We start from the raw sequence: 20289 nt of genomic DNA, 5'->3' as shown, positions 1-20289 counted from the left end.
GGGATATTCAGTCTGCTTTTTTCTTTTTTTACCCATCTACCAATAGGTGCCCTTTGCGAGGCATTGGAAAACCCCCCTGATCTTTGTGGTTGAATCTATGTTTGAAATTTAGTGCTCGACTTACAGATAGTGCATTCAGAAAGTGTTCAGACCCCTTGACCTTTTCCACATTTTGTGACGTTATTCTAAAACGGGTTAAATGTATGTTTTTACACATCAATCTACACAAAATACCACATAATGACAAAGTGGCAAATGTATTAAAAATAGAAATACCTTATTTACATAACTATTCAGACCCTTTGCTATTGGACTAGAAATTGAGCTCAGGTGCATCCTGTTTCCATTGATCATCCTTGAGATGTTTCTACAACTTGATTGGAGCCCATCTGTGCACAGACCAGCTGGCTGGAGTGTTTACGGACATATTCAATCTCTCCCTATTCCAGTCTGCTGTCCCCACTTGTTTAAAGATGTCCACCATTGTTCCCGTACCCAAGAAACTGAACTGAACCCAACTGAACTAACTAAATGACTATCGCCCCCGTAGCACTCACTTCTGTCATCATGAAGTGAGAGGATAGTTAAGTATCATTTCTCTTCTACCTCACCTGTCACCCTAGACCCACTTCAATTTGCTTACCGCCCAAAAGATCCACAGACGATGCAATCGCCATTGCACTGCACACTGCCCTATCCCATCTGGACAAGAGGAATACCTATGTAAGAATGCTGTACATTGAGTATAGCTCAGCATTCAACACCATAGTACCCTCCAAGCTCATCATTAAGCTTGGGACCCTGGGTCTCGACCCCGCCCTGTGCAACTGGGTCCTGGACTTCCTGACGGCTGCCCCCAGGTGGTGAAGGTAGGAAACAACATTTCCCCTTCGCTGATCCTCAACACAGGGGCCCCACAAGGATGTGTGCTCAGCCCCCTCCTGTACTCCCTGTTCATTACATGACTGCGTGGCCACGCACGCCTCCAACTCAATCATTAAGTTTGCAGACGACACAACCGTAGTAGGCCTGATTCCAACAATGATAAGACAACCTACAGGGAGGAGGTGAGGACCCTGGGAGAGTAGTGCCAGGAAAATAACCTTTCGCTCAACGTCAACAATTCAAAGGAGCTGATCGTGGACTTCAGGAAACAGCAGAAGGAGCACGCCCCCATCCACATCGACGGGACTGCAGTGGAGAAGGTGGAAAGCTTCAAGTTACTTGGCGTACACATCACTGACCTTTTCTATTGTGTTATTGACTGTACGTTTGTTTAACTGTGTTGTTTTTGGCACACTGCTTTGCTTTATCTTGGCCAGGTCACATTTGTAAATGAGAACTTATTCTTAACTGGCCTGGTTAAATAAAGGTGAAATAATAATAATAAAAAACTGACCATTTGAAATGGTCCACATAGACAGTGTGATGAAGGAGGCGCAACAGCACCTCTTCAATCTCAGGAAGCTGAAGAAATTTGGCTTGGCCCCTAAAACCCTCACAAACTTTTACAGATGTACAATTGAGAGCATCCTGTCGGGCTGTATCACCGCCTGGTACAGAAACTGCACCTCACGCAACCGCAGGGCTCTACTAGAGGGTGGTGCGGTCTGCCCAAGGCATCACCGGAGTCAAACGACCTGCCCTCCAGGACACCTACAGCACCCGATGTCACAGGAAGGCCAAAAAGATCACCAAGGACATCAACCACCCGAGCCACGGCCTGTTCACCCAGCTATCATCCAGAATACTAGTTCAGTATATGTGCATCAAAGCTGGGACCGAGAGACTGAAAAACAGCCATCAGACGGTTAAATAGCCATCACTAGCCGGCTTCCACCCGGTTACGCAACCCTGCACCTTAGAGGCTGCTGCCCTATATAAATAGACTTGGAATCACTGGCCATTTTAATAATGGAACACTAGTCACTTTAATAATGTTTACATACTGCTTTACTCACCTCATATATATATATATATATATATATATATATATATATATATATATATATATATATATATATATATATATATATACTGTATTTTAGTCAATGCCACTCCGACATTGCTCAATCTAATATTTATATATTTCTTAATTCCATCCTTTTACTTTTAGATTTGTGTGAATTTGTTTTAGATACACCTGCACTGTTGGAGCTACGAACACAAGCATCTCGCTACACCCGCTATAACATCTGTTAAAAAAATGTATGTGACCACTTGATTTGTAAAGCCCCTCCGGTCAAACCCTCCCCTATTCCGGACGACTCTCAGTCAATTGTGCACCACCCTATGGGATTCCCGGTCAGGGCCGGTTGTACACAGCCAGGGATCGAACCCGGGTCTTTAGTGACGGCTAAATGCAGTGCCTTAGACCACTGCAACACTCGGGAGCCGTGGCAAAATACTTTTTGGAGTGTGTGGCTCTTGGTTCAGTGTTTAAAAGGAGAACGTTCTGGCCTTATAGACTGGCTGCCCCTCAGCCTGGTTCCTCTCTAGGTTTCTTCTTAGGTTCCTGTCTTTCTAGGGAGTTTTCCTAGCCACCGTGCTTCTACATCTGCATTGCTTGCTCTTTGGGGTTTTAGGCTGGGTTTCTGTTTAAGCACTTTGTGACAACTGCTGATGTAAAAAGGGCTATATAAAATACGTTTGATTGAAATTTGATTGATGGTCAATAGCCTAATCCTTCTCTGTCTAACACTGAGATGTACCGCTTGTCCTCAATGACCCTGAATTGTAGCCTTATAGTTAAATAAAGCCATCACTACAGATGAGACAGACATTCTCCCAAATTCATTCACTCAACCCATTCATTGTGTTGACTTAGGTGCTTTCAATGATAAGGCTTTAGCCATGGTTTGATTTCTAACGAATGCAAAATGTAGTTATGGGTATTTAAAGTCACTCATTCATTCTGTACTATTATTCAGATGAATGAAAGCATGGGTATATTCACTGAGTGAACGAAACATTAAGAACACCTCTTTCCACGATATAGACTGACCAGGTGAATATTCAATATTAGGAATTTGTTCATAATTTGTTCTTAATATTAGGAATTGTTCTTATACTTAGGGCTGTTGCGGTGACCGTATTACTGTCACACTTCACGATTCATGAAGGCAGCCAAATTCCACGTGACCGTTTAGTCATGGTAATTAGGCTTCTCCAAGTTCTGAAGCTGATGATGGTCATTAGCAGTATACCAAACTTGCAATCTGCCTGGTACTCAGCACTCTATTGTCCCTCTAATCACTTTTGACATCAATGAAAATGTTTTTGAAAATAAAGTCAATCACTTCATGAGAGCTCAATAGGCTATGCAATTGTGCGAGAAAATAAGAGTGATGGCCTCTACTAAAATGAGGAGGAGCAGCTTTCTAAAGTCTAGGCCTACTTTATTTATTTGTCAACTTTCCTAATATTAAACACATTGCTTATATTTACAACAGGAGTATAGCCTACCTGGCTGTCATGAAAATAAACCACAGGGAAAAGCGTCCTCCATTCGCTATTTAAGTGCATAGATGACATGTATTTTTCCCCCGCTGCCCCTATTTCGATTCAGGTGCATGATAATGGTCCATTCTAAAGGAAAATAGATTTCGCACATATATTATTTACTACAGGTATTTCCAAACTGGTGTACGGGATATGCGCAATGCTGTCGGAGTATGCCAAATAAAAATGTGATTAATTTTTTTAATTTTTATATGTGTTTTTTCTTGACATTTTATTTATTTTTTCATTTATATTTTCCAACGGGGCTATTCATTTGGGTGAGTTTTTTTCTCTTGCCTGAGTAGCCTCGTTTCACTGCCAAAAATACAATTCAACCATCTAGTGTTCAGCGAAATAACAACACAATGTCAAATACAGGTAGCCTCGTCAATCACATTAGACGTTACTCTCTCCCAGGAATTCCACTGATGGTCCGTATGTAGCCAAACATAGCTGCTGCTCATGTTGCTATCTGTACTGATGGCGCAAAAGCCATGACAGGGAGACATAGTGGAGTGGTAACGCACATGCAACAGTTGCTTCCGATGCCACTTGGGTACACTGCAGCATGCACCGAGAGGCTCTTTCTGCCAAGGGAATGCCTGACAGCTTGAAAGACGTTTTGGACACTACAGTGAAAATGGTTAACTTTGCTAAAGCAAGGCCCCTGCAATGATATGGGCAGCGACCATGTAACGCTTTTACAACATACAGAAGTGCGCTGGTTATCAAGGGGCAAAGTATTGACAAGTTTTTTTTAATTGAGAGACGAGCTTAAAGTTTTCTTTACTGACCAAAATGTTCACTTGTCTGACCACTTCCGCGATGACGAGTTTCTCACATGACTGGCTTATCTGGGTGATGTTTTTTCTCGCCTGAATGATCTGAATCTAGGATTACAGGGACACTCCGCAACTATATTAAATGTGCGAGACAAATTTAAGGCTATGATTGAGAAGTTGGAGCTTTTCTCTGTCTGCATTAACAAGGACAACACACAGGTCTTTCCATCATTGTATGATTTTTTTTGTATGCAAATGAACTCAAGCTTGCGGACAATGTCAAATGTGATATAGCGACTCACCTGAATGAGTTGGGTGCGCAATTAGGCAGGTACTTTCCCGAAACGGATGACACAAACAACTGGATTCGTTATCCCTTTCATGCCCTGCCTCCAGTCCACTTACCCATATCTGAACAAGAGAGCCTCATCGACATTGCAACAAGCGGTTCAGTGAAAGTGTTATTTAATCAAAAGCCACTACCAGATTTCTGGGTTGGGCTGCGCTCAGAGTATTCTGCCTTGGCAAATCGCGCTGTTAAGACTGTGGATTCTCGGCCCTCACTAGCATGAAAACAAAATACAGGCACAGACTGTGTGTGGAAAATGATTTAAGACTGAGACTCGCTCCAATACAACCCAACATTGCAGTTATGTTCATCCTTTCAAGAACACCCTTCTAATTAACCTGTGGTGAGTTATTCATAATTTTCGATGAACAAATAAGGTTTTATATGTAAGATGGTTTAATATAGAGCAAAGTTATTGATTATTATTATATTATTATTTGTGCCCTGGTCCTATAAGAGCTCTTTGTCACTTCCCACATTAATAAATGTATCGTATAGTGTGTGCGTGGCAGGCTTACAATGATGGCAAAAAAAAAAATTTGAGAGTGCCCTGACCCTGGTGCTCGAGGGGGTATGCGGCTGGAGGTTGAATGTTTGAAGGGGTAGGGGACTATAACACGTTTGGGAACCACTGATTGAGTATATGTAAAGGCAAGATTCAATCAAAAATGCCTTTTATTTGTGACTTTTTCAAATCATAGTTGCACATCTCATGTAGCCTAGTCCATAGGCCTATATGTTTTAATAAGGTTTGCATCACAACTAAAGTGGAGAAATAACTTCTTAAAATGAAGCACATTAATCTTCCCCAAAAGTGAGTTTCACTTTTAAAAATGCACCTTTATAATAAATGCATTACATGAATAATCACATTTGCGGTCATTTTTGATAATGCTGTTTTACGCTAATGGACCATTCACGCTTATAGCCTACTGCCATGTGCGCATTGCTGCGCTTATAATGTGAAGAAAAAGCCTAATAGTTTATCAACATTTTAACCTAAACGTTCTGATCTGTTGCGTCAGCCACATTGCGCAAAATAGTTTTTTTGGTGCTAGTGGTTGTATTAATTTGGGATCTATCGTATCACACAACTGTCCCAGACTATGTTTGGAATATTTATTTCTAGCACAGAATAGAATAGTTAAACTTTTGTACTATAGGGGATAATGGATTAACATAGGCTAGTGCTTTTGTTGTTCTTTAGGCCTACTCATCTTGTTGGCTGACAAAAAGTACATGTGGACAGTTCTTCCAATATCTTCAATATGCACCTCAGAATTGAATAAAAGGACATGCGCCGTTGTGTTGCCGTTGTATCCCCGATGTATCTGTCTTCACTTGTAGCCTGTGAGAAAAACCCGATCACGTGATGGAGCACGCAGCACTCAGGGAGAAGGGTACAACAGCCATTTTTTTTAGGGTGCAGTACGACCACACAAAGGGGATGCCACTGTGAAATTCTAGACATTATCAAGTGCTTGCCAAACTGTGAATTAGTGACTGATTTAGTGTGTACAGCCTGCTCAAAAAACAAAGCAGAGCTCATGCCTTTCAAGCGACTGTTTTCAAAATAATAATTAGAGTCGCATCATGCAGCCTTACAATGAATTAAAAATCAAAACATATTGTAGAACAACTAAAGTTACATTAATTACTCTAAATTAAGCATATAGGAATGCCTATTTCTTTGTTAACCACTCAACACTGAATAGTCGCATCGTTTAGAGAAAATATCCTTTCTATTTTATTCAGCCTTGTTCCATTGTATTCTTCATGCAATAAAATAATACCACGGAATTCTAAGCAAATCCTGTCTGCTAAATGAACTAGTGTAGCCCACAGCCATATGGCATAGCCAGATCAGGACCTAACATAAGGACAACTCAAGTATGCTATTCTGTTCTTCTGAAATAGACTACATTTTCTTAAAATAATGCTTCTTTAGACCTGTCTAAAATAAATAATGGATTTATTGTGAAGGTGTAGGCTATATGAATGGACAGTTCCTAAGGTCTGCATCGGTGGCTTGTTGGCTATGTGTGGAAGCCAGGAGATGCTACATGTGTTTATGTTAATTAACAGTCAATTACAGTGAGGCCGACAGTTATTTGCTTGACAATCACCGGCTGACGGAATTTCGTGATCGTCACAGCCAAAGGTATACTCAATGTACATGGAGATGTGAATCACTGATACCAGGCCCTGTCTAGAAGGAGTGAATCACTGATACCTGTCTAGACGGAGTGAATCACTGATACCAGGTCCTGTCTAGAAGGAGTAAATCACTGATACCAGGTCCTGTCTAGAAGGAGTGAATCACTGATACCAGGTCCTGTCTAGACGGAGTGAATCACTGATACCAGGTCCTGTCTAGAAGGAGTGAATCACTGATACCAGGTCCTGTCTAGAAGGAGTGAATCACTGATACCAGGTCCTGTCTAGAAGGAGTGAATCACTGATACCAGGTCCTGTCTAGAAGGAGTGAATCACTGATACCAGGTCCTGTCTAGATGGAGTGAATCACTGATACCAGGTCCTGTCTAGAAGGAGTGAATCACTGATACCAGGTCAACAGAGGAGGGTGTGGAGATCTCCCTTCCTCTGGAAAAGTGTCAGGGAAGGCCAGAGTGTGTGTGTGTGTGTGTGTGTGTGTGTGTGTGTGTGTGTGTGTGTGTGTGTGTGTGTGTGTGTGTGTGTGTTTCCATTGTTTATGTACAATTCTTTGCCAAGTTTGTGATGTCATCCCATCATAAGAACGAGGCTTTTGAAACATCTGTGTTTGTGCGGGTATGTGTTGTTGGCAGAATCTATTTGTCTGCACAATGTGCTTTTCTGTATGGACTTGCTTTTATACGTTGTGCACATACAGGACATGTTCTGTTGACACAGCATCACAGTAACCAGTAGCACGGTTTGTTGTATCGACCCCGATCGTTCAGATACCTTTTCGTGTTTGCTCTAGTCTGCCGGGAGGGCAAGATGTGGTGGGGCATAAAGTTTAGGAGCTATTCTATTGGTACATTAAGACAGGCAAGCTTAATAAAGTACAGATAAATGATTTGAAATCATTTTTACAAGTATTTGAACCCAGGTCTGCTGTGCGTCTGGTGTGTAGTCTTCATGCACGTAGGCCTGTACTGCATACGGAACTGTGTGTATGAGCAATGACTGTAGCCTCAGACTGTTGCAGCAGGGAGACACCCGCTTCCTAACCAATGTCCCAGCATTATCGGAGGCAAACATCCCAATGTGCACCTGTCTGTTCGGAAGTGGCTGTGAATTCCACTCTCATACCCAGCCTGCATTGCTCTGCAGATGGGGGGGGTGCAACTCAATATTAGGAAGGTGTTCCTAGTGTATGGTATACTCAGTGTATATACCGTGTTGCCTGTCGATAAAGCTTTATTGAATTAAATGTACAGACGGTGTAATGTGCACGGTGGTCTTTCTCCTTGCTCTAACCTCTGTGTCTTTTAGAGGGGAAGTAACATATCCCTTACAGCTTGTGTACAATTGGACAACAAAGTAATCTTCATCTTCTTTTTCGTCATCTTCTTCATCATCTTCTAGGCCCAGGACAAGAGGAAAGCTCTGGAGGAGACGAAAGCCTACACCACCCAGTCCCTGGCCAGCGTGGCCTACCAGATCAATGCCTTAGCCAACAACGTGCTGCAGCTGCTGGACATCCAAGCCTCGCAGCTGCGCCGGATGGAGTCCTCCATCAACCATATCTCTCAGGTCAGGAGAGACAAACATACACAGGCTTAGACATACACAGGCTTAGACACACACACACACACACACACACACACACACACACACACACACACACACACACACACACACACACACACACACACACACACACACACACACACACACACACACACATACATACATACATACATACATACATACAGTACCAGCCAAAAAGTTTGGACACACCTATTCATTCCAGGGTTTTTCTTAATTTTTTACTATTTTCTACATTGTAGAATAATAGTGAAGACATCATACTATGAAATAACACATATGGAATCATGTAGTAACCAAAAAAGTGTTAAACAAATCTAAATATTTGCCTTGATGACAGCTTTGCACACTCTTGGCATTCTCTCAACCAGCTTCACCTGGAATGCTTTTCCAACAGTCCTGAAGGAGTTCCCACATATGCTGAGCACTTGTTGGCTGCTTTTCCTTCATTCTGCGGTCAAAGTCATCCCAAACCATCTCAATTGGGTTGAGGTCGTGTGATTGTGGAGGCCAGGTCATCTGATGCAGCACTCCATCACTCTCCTTCTTGGTCAAATAGACCTGGAGGTGTGTTGGGTCATTGTCCTGTTCATGGTATATTGCTGCAGAATGTTGTGGTAGACATGCTGGTTAAGTGTGTCTTGAATTCTAAATAAATCACAGACAGTGTCACCAGCAAAGTACTTGCAGTACCCTGCACCATCACACCTCCTCCATGCTTCACGGTGGGAAAGACACATGCGGAGATCATCATTCACCTACTCTGCGTCTCACAAAGACACAAAATCTCAAGTTTCGAGTCATCAGACCAAAGGACAGATTTTGACTGTCTTTTTGTCCATTGTCTGTGTTTCTTGGCCCAAGCAAGTATCTTCTTCTTATTTGTGTCCTTTAGTATTGGTTTCTTTGCAGCAATTCGACCATGAAGGCCTGATTCACACAGTCTCCTCTGAATAGTTGATGTTGAGATGTGTCTTGTTACTTGAGCTCTGTGAAGCATTTATTTGAGCTGCAATTTCTGAGGCTGGTAACTCTAATGAACTTATTCTCTGCAGCAGTGGTAATTCTGGGTCTTCCTTTCCTGTGGCGGCCCTCATGGGAGCCAGTTTCATCATAGCAGAGGTAACTCTGGGTCTTTCCTGTGGCGGCCCTCATGGGAGCCAGTTTCATCATAGCAGAGGTAACTCTGGGTCTTCCTTTCCTGTGGCGGCCCTCATGGGAGCCAGTTTCATCATAGCAGAGGTAACTCTGGGTCTTCCTTTCCTGTGACGGCCCTCATGGGAGCCAGTTTCATCATAGCAGAGGTAACTCTGGGTCTTTCCTGTGGCGGCCCTCATGGGAGCCAGTTTCATCATAGCAGAGGTAACTCTGGGTCTTCCTTTCCTGTGGCGGCCCTCATGGGAGCCAGTTTCATCATAGCAGAGGTAACTCTGGGTCTTTCCTGTGGCGGCCCTCATGGGAGCCAGTTTCATCATAGCAGTGGTAATTCTGGGTCTTCCTTTCCTGTGGCGGCCCTCATGGGAGCCAGTTTCATCATAGCAGTGGTAATTCTGGGTCTTCCTTTCCTGTGGCGGCCCTCATGGGAGCCAGTTTCATCATAGCAGAGGTAACTCTGGGTCTTTCCTGTGGCGGCCCTCATGGGAGCCAGTTTCATCATAGCAGTGGTAATTCTGGGTCTTCCTTTCCTGTGGCGGCCCTCATGGGAGCCAGTTTCATCATAGCAGAGGTAACTCTGGGTCTTTCCTGTGGCGGCCCTCATGGGAGCCAGTTTCATCATAGCAGAGGTAACTCTGGGTCTTCCTTTCCTGTGGCGGCCCTCATGGGAGCCAGTTTCATCATAGCAGAGGTAACTCTGGGTCTTCCTTTAATGTGACGGCCCTCATGGGAGCCAGTTTCATCATAGCAGAGGTAACTCTGGGTCTTTCCTGTGGCGGCCCTCATGGGAGCCAGTTTCATCATAGCAGAGGTAACTCTGGGTCTTCCTTTCCTGTGGCGGCCCTCATGGGAGCCAGTTTCATCATCACGCTTGATGGTTTTTGCGACTGCACTTGTAGTTTTCTATTCAATGCCATTACAGTATCCATTGACTTAGGACTCAATTTGCAGTTCCTATGCCTTCCACTAGATGTCAACAGTCTTTATAATTGGTTTCAGGCTTGTATTCTTATAAATGAGGGAGTAAGACCAGTCTGAATGAGCTTTTTCATGCGCAATCCGGAGAGAGTGCATATCTTGTTTACCTTTTATATTGACAACGTTATTGTCTGGTTTAAATATTATAGATCATTTAGGCTAAAAACAACCTGAGGATTGAATATAAACATCATTTGACATGTTTCTATGAACTTTACGGATACAATTTGGATTTTTTTGTCTGCCTGTTTTTGGATATAAAGAGACTTTATCGAACAAAAGGAACATTTATTGAGTAAATTAATGTCTTCTGAGTGCCACCATATGATGATCATCAAAGGTAAGGGATTAATTTTATCTCTATTTCTGAGTTTTGTAACGCTTCTGCTTGGCTGGTTACTGTTTGTAATAATTTGTGAACTGGGCTATGTTCTCAAATAATCGTAAGGTATGCTTTCACCGTAAAGCATTTTAAAAATCTGACACCGTGGTTGGATTCACAAGAAGTTAATCTTTAAACCTATGTAAAATATGTTTTGTTTTCTGAATTTTTATAAATGAGTATTTCTGTATTTGAATTTGGCGCTCTGCAATCTCACTGGATGTTGGCCAGATGGGACACTAGCATCCCACATAACCTAGAGAGGTTAATTGAAAGACATTCCAGGTGACTACCTCATGAAGCTGGTTGAGAGAATGCCAAGAGTGTGCAAAGCTGTCATCAAGGCAAAGTGTGGCTACTTTGAAGAATCTCAAATATAAAATGTATTTTGATTTGTTTACACGTTTTTGTTTACACTTTTTTGGTTACTACAAGATTCCATATGAGTTATTTCATAGTTTTGAAGTCTTCACTGTTATCCTACATTGTAGAAAATAGTAAAAAATAAAGAAAAACCCTTGAATGAGTAGGTGTGTCCAAACTATTGACTGGTACTATAAAAACGTTTGTGGTCACTTAGAAATGTCCTTCTTTTTGAAAGAAAAGCTTAATTTTTGGTCCATTAATATAACATCAAATTGATCAGAAATACAGTGTAGACATTGTTAATGTTGTAAGTGACTATTGTAGCTGGAAATTGCAGATTTGTAATGGAATATCTACATAGACGTACGGAGGTCTATTATCATCAACCATCACTCCTGTGTTCCAATGGCACGTTGTGTTGGCTAATCCAAGTTTATCATTTTAAAAGGCTAATTGATCATTAGAAACCCCTTTTGCACAGCTGAAAACTGTTGTTCTGATTTAAAGAGGCAATAAAACTGGCCTTCTTTAGACTTATTGAGTATCTGGAGGATCAGCATTTGTGGGTTCGATTACAGGCCAGAAATGGCCAGAAACAAAGTACTTTCTTCTAAAACTTGTCAGTCTATTCATGTTCTGAGAAATGAAGTCTATTCCATGCGAGAAATTGCCAAGAAATCTCATGGTGGTAAAGTGGGAGATTTGTACAGGGTAAAAGGGACCATGAAGAAGGAAGGCTGTCACTCCATTTTGCAACACCATATCATACCCTGTGGACGGATGTTAATTGGAGCCAATTTCATCCTACAACAGGACAATGACCCAAAGCACAGCTCCAAACTATGCAATAACTATTTAGGGAAGAAGCAGTCAGCTGGTATTCTGTCTATAATGGAGTGGCCAGCACAGTCACTGGATCTCAACCCTATTGAGCTGTTGTGGGAGCAGCTTGACCATATGGTGATGGAAGTGCCCATCAAGCCAATCCAATCTGTGGGAGGTGCTTCAGGAAGCATGGGGGTGAAATCTCTTCAGATTACCTAAACAAATTGACAACTAGAATGCCAAAGGTCTGCAAGGCTGTAATTGCTGCAAATGGAGGATTCTTTTACAAAAGCAAAGTTTTAAGGACACAATTATTATTTCAATTAAAAATTCCTTATTTATAACCTTGTCAACGTCTTGACTATATTTCCTATTAATTTTGCAACTCATTTCATGTATGTTGTCATGGAAAACAAGGACATTTATTGACCCCAAACATTTGAACGGTAGTATACAGTGGGGCAAAAAAGTATTTAGTCAGCCACCAATTGTGCAAGTTCTCCCACTTAAAAATATGAGAGAGGCCTGTAATTTTCATCATAGGTACACTTCAACTATGACATACAAAATTAGAGAAAAAAATCCAGAAAATCACATTGTAGGATTTTTAATTAATTTATTTGCAAATTATGGTGGAAAATAAGTATTTGGTCAATAACAAAAGTTTATCTCAATACTTTGTTAAATACCCTTTGTTGGCAATGACAGAGGTCAAACGTCTTCACAAGGTTTTCACACACTGTTGCTGGTATTTTGGCCCATTCCTCCATGCAGATCTCCTCTAGAGCAGTGACTTTTTTGCCCCACTGTACATACATACATACATACATACAGTGCCTTGCGAAAGTATTCGGCCCCCTTGAACTTTGCGACCTTTTGCTACATTTCAGGCTTCAAACATAAAGATATAAAACTGTATTTTTTTGTGAAGAATCAACAACAAGTGGGACACAATCATGAAGTGGAACGACATTTATTGGATATTTCAAACTTTTTTAACAAATCAAAAACTGAAAAATTGGCAGTGCAAAATTGTTCAGCCCCCTTAAGTTAATACTTTGTAGCGCCACCTTTTGCTGCGATTACAGCTGTAAGTCGCTTGGGGTATGTCTCTATCAGTTTTGCACATCGAGAGACTGACATTTTTTCCCATTCCTCCTTGCAAAACAGCTCGAGCTCAGTGAGGTTGGATGGAGAGCATTTGTGAACAGCAGTTTTCAGTTCTTTCCACAGATTCTCGATTGGATTCAGGTCTGGACTTTGACTTGGCCTTTTCTAACACCTGGATATGTTTATTTTTGAACCATTCCATTGTAGATTTTGCTTTATGTTTTGGATCATTGTCTTGTTGGAAGACAAATCTCCGTTCCAGTCTCAGGTCTTTTTTTTTATTTTATTTTATTTTACCTTTTCCAACGCTCTAACCACTAGGCTACCCTGGCAGACTCCATCAGGTTTTCTTCCAGAATGGTCCTGTATTTGGCTCCATCCATCTCCCCATCAATTTTAACCATCTTCCCTGTCCCTGCAGAAGAAAAGCAGGCCCAAACCATGATGCTGCCACCACCATGTTTGACAGTGGGGATGGTGTGTTCAGCTGTGTTGCTTTTACGCCAAACATAACGTTTTGCATTGTTGCCAAAAAGTTCAATTTTGGTTTCATCTGACCAGAGCACCTTCTTCCACATGTTTGGTGTGTCTCCCAGGTGGCTTGTGGCAAACTTTAAACAACACTTTTTATGGATATCTTTAAGAAATGGCTTTCTTCTTGCCACTCATCCATAAAGGCCAGATTTGTGCAATATATGACTGATTGTTGTCCTATGGACAGAGTCTCCCACCTCAGCTGTAGATCTCTGCAGTTCATCCAGAGTGATCATGGGCCTCTTGGCTGCATCTCTGATCAGTCTTCTCCTTGTATGAGCTGAAAGTTTAGAGGGACAGCCAGGTCTTGGTAGATTTGCAGTGGTCTGATACTCCTTCCATTTCAATATTATCGCTTGCACAGTGCTCCTTGGGATGTTTAAAGCTTGGGAAATCTTTTTGTATCCAAATCCGGCTTTAAACTTCTTCACAACAGTATCTCGGACCTGCCTGGTGTGTTCCTTGTTCTTCATGATGCTCTCTGCGCTTTTAACGGACCTCTGAGACTATCACAGTGCAGGTGCATTTATACGGAGACTTGATTACACACAGGTGGATTGTATTTATCATCATTAGTCATTTAGGTCAACATTGGATCATTCAGAGATCCTCACTGAACTTCTGGAGAGAGTTTGCTGCACTGAAAGTAAAGGGTCTGAATAATTTTGCACGCCCAATTTTTCAGTTTTTGATTTGTTAAAAAAGTTTGAAATATCCAATAAATGTCGTTCCACTTCATGATTGTGTCCCACTTGTTGTTGATTCTTCACAAAAAAATACAGTTTTATATCTTTATGTTTGAAGCCTGAAATGTGGCAAAAGGTCGCAAAGTTCAAGGGGGCCGAATACTTTCGCAAGGCACTGTACAGTACAGTACAGTGCCTTCGGAAAGTATTCAGACCCCTTTACTTTTTCCACATTTTGTTACGTTACAGCCTTATTCTACAATTGATTCAATTGTTTTTTCCCCTCTCATCAATCTACACACAATACCCCATAATGACAAAGCAAAAATAGGTTTTTAGAAATTGTTGCAAATTTATATATAAAAAAAACTGAAATATCACATTTACATAAGTGTTCAGACCAAGTGTTAACTCTGGTGTGTGAAGACATACGCAATCAAGACTTCTTTGGTTGATTTAAAAAATAAATAATTTTGAAAATGTGGAGTAGGTTTTTGTAAAATATAGAATAATCCGTTTTTAGATGTAATTTTAAGACAGCAAAATGTGAAACCTGTGTAAGCGATGTGTAGACTTTCACTAGACGCTGTATCCACATGTATTTGAAATACATTTTACATGACGTTAAATAGATTGAAATGTAATTTTATTTCCACTTGTGGGTTGGGGAGGATCTGTGTTTCATCCACCTTAGTAATGGAACTGCATGTATAAGCACTGAGACGAGTCCTCTTTGTAGAGAAATTATAAATAGACCAATAAGCTAGCTTCTGTAGCTCTCTGGTCCTTGCGAGCTATTGCTTTTGTTTCGTATTGATGATATTCTGTATCACGACTGTATCGGATCACGGTTGAAGCGATGTAGCATCCACCTTTAGTGCAGGAGGTGAGATGAGTTGTCGATTCAGGTGTTTTTACGGTCTAGTTCGCACTAGAGCATGCTGATCAATGAGGCTTTCCAGGGATTGGGATTTCCAACCTTAGCTTTGAGGAGGTTTGGGTGGGAAACGCCATTGCACACTTGGTGAGAGATGAATTCCTATGAACAGGTTGTAGCAAAATTCCCCCAGAGTCTTGACCAAGCGGACCAGTCTTTACCAAGCGGACCAGTCTTGACCAAGTGGACCAGTCTTGACCAAGCGGACCAGTCTTGACCAAGCGGACCAGTCTTGACCAAGCGGACCAGCCTTGACCAAGTAAAGTGGCTTAGGGCAGCGTTGCCCATCTCTCAAATGTCGCTCCAGTGATCCATTAACTCTGCCGGGTTTCTCTTAGGAAATGCCATTTATGGGGCCTGTCCTCTCCTGTTGAACATGAGATGACTTGTCACTCAGCAAAGCACAGCTTCCTCATTATTGAACTTGGTTTTACTCATTAAGTTAATATCTAACTACTGGTAACTGAATGATCTCATGTACAATGACAATTTAGTATTAGTTAGATACCGCAGTCTATGCTATCTAACTAATACCGAATTGTCATTGTACGTTCTTTTCAATAGTAACCATTGGACAAGGCTTTCAGTTAGGCCGCCTGCTGGAACAACAATGCATAATCATGAATGAGAATGTTTAAATCAAAATGAGCAATTATTATTATCTCTTAAAAATAAACCTTTTTCTCTGGGAGAAAGAAGTCTCATGAAAAAATAGCCAATGCTGTTGTACACATAGAGATCCTATTAAATTACTCTATTCTACATTTTATTAATTCATGTATTAAATTTACCGTATTCTAATTCCTAATTCTATGGTTGTACATCTCAAAGACATTCCAATTTCCACACGCTATTGTTGGGTGAAGAAAAGGTATTTTCTCTTGTTGGGAACATTTTCTGTCAGAATTACGTGAGACATAAAGAGAGGAGTTACGGCGTCAACCACTGATGAAGGTTTTAACACGAGGAATGTAGGCAAGACAGACCATAATAAAAAGGTCCTGCTAACAACTTCTGTTGTTTTGTCTGAGCAAGTTTCCCCGGAAACCAGAGTACTTTGTGTAACCACGGACAACCAGCCCTCTAATGAGGCTTACTTAGCACAACACATTGACAACCAGGCTGCGTTCAAAATGAAGAAAACATTGCAAAACTTGGAACCAACTAAATGCACCTCAGATCTCAAAAAGAGGGTCTAACTAATGCTGTGAAATCTAGTTGCAGCCCAGTTCGATTTAGGTACAACTCTGCTGTTCGTGCATAAAGAATGTACAATACCCTTACAACAAAAATATTGCGTTTTTGAAACTGCAGTAATAACTGCAGTCGACTGGTATTTTGGATGCAGCAATTGTAAAAAGAAAGGTGCTATTTTGGATGCAGTTATACTGCCGTTATACTGTACTATACTGTGGTTATACTGCATTATACTGCGGTTATACTGCAGTTATACTGCACTATACTGCCGTTATACTGTACTATACTGTGGTTATACTGCATTATACTGCGGTTATACTGCAGTTATACTGCACTATACTGTCGTTATACTGTACTATACTGTGGTTATACTGCATTATACTGCGGTTATACTGCAGTTATACTGCACTATACTGCCGTTATACTGTACTATACTGTGGTTATACTGCGGTTATACTGCATTATACTGCAGTTATACTGCACTATACTGCAGTTATACTGTACTATACTGTGGTTATACTGTACTACACTATACTATACTGCACCATACTGCTGTTATACTGCACTACACTACTATACTGCAGTTATACTGCTGTTATACTGTACTATACTGCACTATACTGCATTAATACTGTACTATACTGCAGTTATACAGCACTATACTGTGCTATACTGCCATTATACTGTACTATACTGTAGTTATACTGCGATCTAACAGCAATCTATTTTCATAAGCAAGATCATCTATATCAAGACGCTGACAATATTTAGTTTGAATTGGTGGCCCCAAACCAAAGACTAAATGCAGACTTTTAATTACATGCCTCTCCCAAAAGCACCAGTCACTGGTCTTAATCACATCACTAATGCCTAATGCCCCCCACCTTACTCTGACCAAGGTTTCCGTTCACACATCTATCCTTCATTCACCCCCCCCCCCCCCCCCATTTACTTTGACTCATAGATTGTCAACAGTCCCCTGATGAACTCATTCATAATTTCCATGACTGACTGATTCCTCCATCTCTATGACGACCCACTAGCCTTGTTGTCATCGCCTTTTCTGTGTAGAAGGATTAGGCTGCGTTCGCCGTTGGAACAGTCATTGGAAGTGATTTGGCCAAATCCTCTGCAGGGCTCCAGTCTTCAGTGTTTCCCCCGGTGCCACTGGGTTTGGGTCGAGATGATTAGGTCGAGATCCAATAACCAAATAGAAACATAGAAACATGTGTAATCATCTAATAAATTAATTCACAGTACTTCTTAAGAAGTGTAATAGAGTACTGACGTGGTACTCATTAAATACATTGTTACATCTAACACGTCCAAGCAGGAATGATTCCAGATATTTTGATATGCAACCTAATCCAGTGTTTGTCATGAATTTTGGGTTGATAATTAAACTAATTATTATACTTTTATATTTGACCAACAGAATAGGGCTCCAGAAGTGAGTGAGTGAGTGAGTGAGTGAGTGAGTGAGTGAGTGAGAGATGCACTTCCTAAACTCCTGCCAAATGTATGACCATATTAGAGACACATATTTCCCTCAGATTACTCAGATCCACAAAGAATTTGAAAACAAATCCAATTTTGATGAACTCCCATATCTACCGAGTGAAATACCACAGTGTGCCATCACAGAAGCAATACTTGTGACCTTTTGCCACAAGAAAAGGGCGATCAGTGAAGAACAAACACCCATATTTATGTTGATTTACTTTAACTATTTGATTTTGTACTTTAACTATTTGCACATAATATGACATTTGAAATGTCTTTATTATTTTGGAGTGTAATGTTTACTGTTAATTTTAAGAGTTTATTTCACTTTTGTTTACTATCTATTTCACTTGCTTTGGCAATGTAACATATGTTCTGTGATGTGCTGGCTGGTTGTTCTCGGAGCGTAGCTGCCGTCTGTTCCTGGGAGATAACGGCATTTTAAATACCAGCCATATGTTTATCAGAGTGAAGAGATTACACCAGAACTGTTGCTAGAGAGAGAGAGTTGTACCCTCAAAAGTTAAATTGCATTATCTGTGTCTAGACACTCTCAAAGCCGCCTGTACACAAACTTCTGGTTGAATGTGTTTTCAACAGACAAGCGTGGACTGACCTGATATTAAACCCAGATCACCTGATATCGAACCCAGATCGCCGTGTGTTAACCCTCTGAGCTAAAGCCCAATTAGCCCCGGCAGCAAACGTCAATGTTAAGGTTACTCATCGCACGAGCTCACAGAACCACCTCTGTTACAGTAGCTTTTCATCAGTGGTCAAAATGATTTAGCAGCTCTTCTCTAATGACGGTGCTGTTTGTGGGATACAACCAAATGAAGATCCAATCTACAGAGAATATAGAACACCCCTTTAACGACCAACTGAACAATAACAGTAGAACTAACACACTTCTAACCACAAAGCTAAACCTTCCAGTATCTCTTTCTTTCTTTATTTCTTCCTCTCTTTCCTGTCCTCTCATTCTCATCTTCTGTCAACATTTTCTATCCGTTGGTCTCTTGCCCCCCTCTTCTGCCAACATCTTTCTGTAGGAACTTTTAGTTTGTGAGCCCACGCTCTGATTCCGACAGGAAATGGGCCTGTTTCCAGCTATATCTGGGCTTGACCATTTGGTTTCCTCCGGAAAGAAGTTACGACCATGTTTGCTATTTTTATCACACAGCACAAATGTGTAGTATCGAACACAGAGACGTTTGTGTGGCAGCAACTCAGGGACTTCTTTATAAGGTCATCCAGAGAGTCAAATGAACTCCCTGTCTATTAAAGATCTCTTTATCTCACACTTGTTCTCCATCTCTATCCCCTACAGCAATGGGAAGCACTAAAGAGTACTTAACCCAGTTGGATGAATAGTGAATGAAGTGTGACCTCATTGCCCAGGGTCACGCACACACACAGACACACACACACACACACACACACACAACACACACACACACACACACGTTTGCCTGCCAACGGTAGCGTTGTTTGGCAATGCATATCCGTGCGTATTCTTATGGTCAAGGTTCCAAGCTATCTGACTTGCCTAGTTAAATAAAGGTTAAATGAAATAAATACAAAAATCTGTTTTGCGTTACACACAGCAAAGAACTAGCAAGATGACAAAGAAACAGTTTAATTCACTCTCCACAATCCTGCCAGTGCCAGCCCATAGCCAAATGTTTAGCTAGCTAGCTAACGTTAAGGACACTGCACTACTCGGCAGTTAACCAGAAGGTGACAGTAGCGTTGTTTGGCAATGCATATCCGTGCGTATTGCTATTTTTTGTTGTTGTTGTTGGCTCCCCCACGCAAGGGTTTGCATGCAGTATGAAAGAAGTTAAGGGTAGTTTCACTAGCCAATGCTAACGAGCATTAGCGCAATGACTGGAAGTCTGCAGGTACTGTAGCAATGCTAGTTAGCATTGGCTCGTGAAACTACCTTTAACTTCCTTCATACTGCACGCAGATAAATTCCAGAATCTCACAGTATCCCTTTAATACTGGGCTGGAACAAAAATCTGCTCACTGTCAGTCCCCAGATCCAGGATTGTAGAATACTGGAAGGAGGCTGTATATTTAAAATTCTAAGGGATGAATAATGCTGTTATGTCCTCGGTGACTAAATATCAAATACTGGCATTCAAGTCCATCAGTATAAACCGTTTATAAGCTTACTTAATGCTGCCATAAACATGAATTAATGGAGGTATTAAACAGGCATA

At 41.2% G+C, this 20289-nt stretch overlaps 1 protein-coding gene across 6 annotated transcripts in view; it reads left to right on the top strand.

Annotated features, from left to right (window-relative positions):
* Nucleotides 1-20289, top strand: part of LOC139375834 (abl interactor 1-like) — a 49164-nt gene that overhangs the window by 7887 nt on the left and 20988 nt on the right. For all 6 annotated transcript variants that reach the window (XM_071117737.1, XM_071117736.1, XM_071117739.1 and 3 more), the window contains exon 2: nucleotides 8206-8373. In XM_071117737.1, coding sequence (XP_070973838.1) covers nucleotides 8206-8373 — 168 coding nt within the window. The remainder of the gene's footprint in view (nucleotides 1-8205; nucleotides 8374-20289) is intronic.

Source organism: Oncorhynchus clarkii, chromosome 20 (genome assembly GCF_045791955.1).
Source record: "Oncorhynchus clarkii lewisi isolate Uvic-CL-2024 chromosome 20, UVic_Ocla_1.0, whole genome shotgun sequence".
Classification (NCBI taxonomy): Eukaryota; Metazoa; Chordata; class Actinopteri; order Salmoniformes; family Salmonidae; genus Oncorhynchus; species Oncorhynchus clarkii.
Note: the sequence above shows the minus strand (reverse complement) of the source record. Positions and strands in the feature narration are given on the sequence as shown.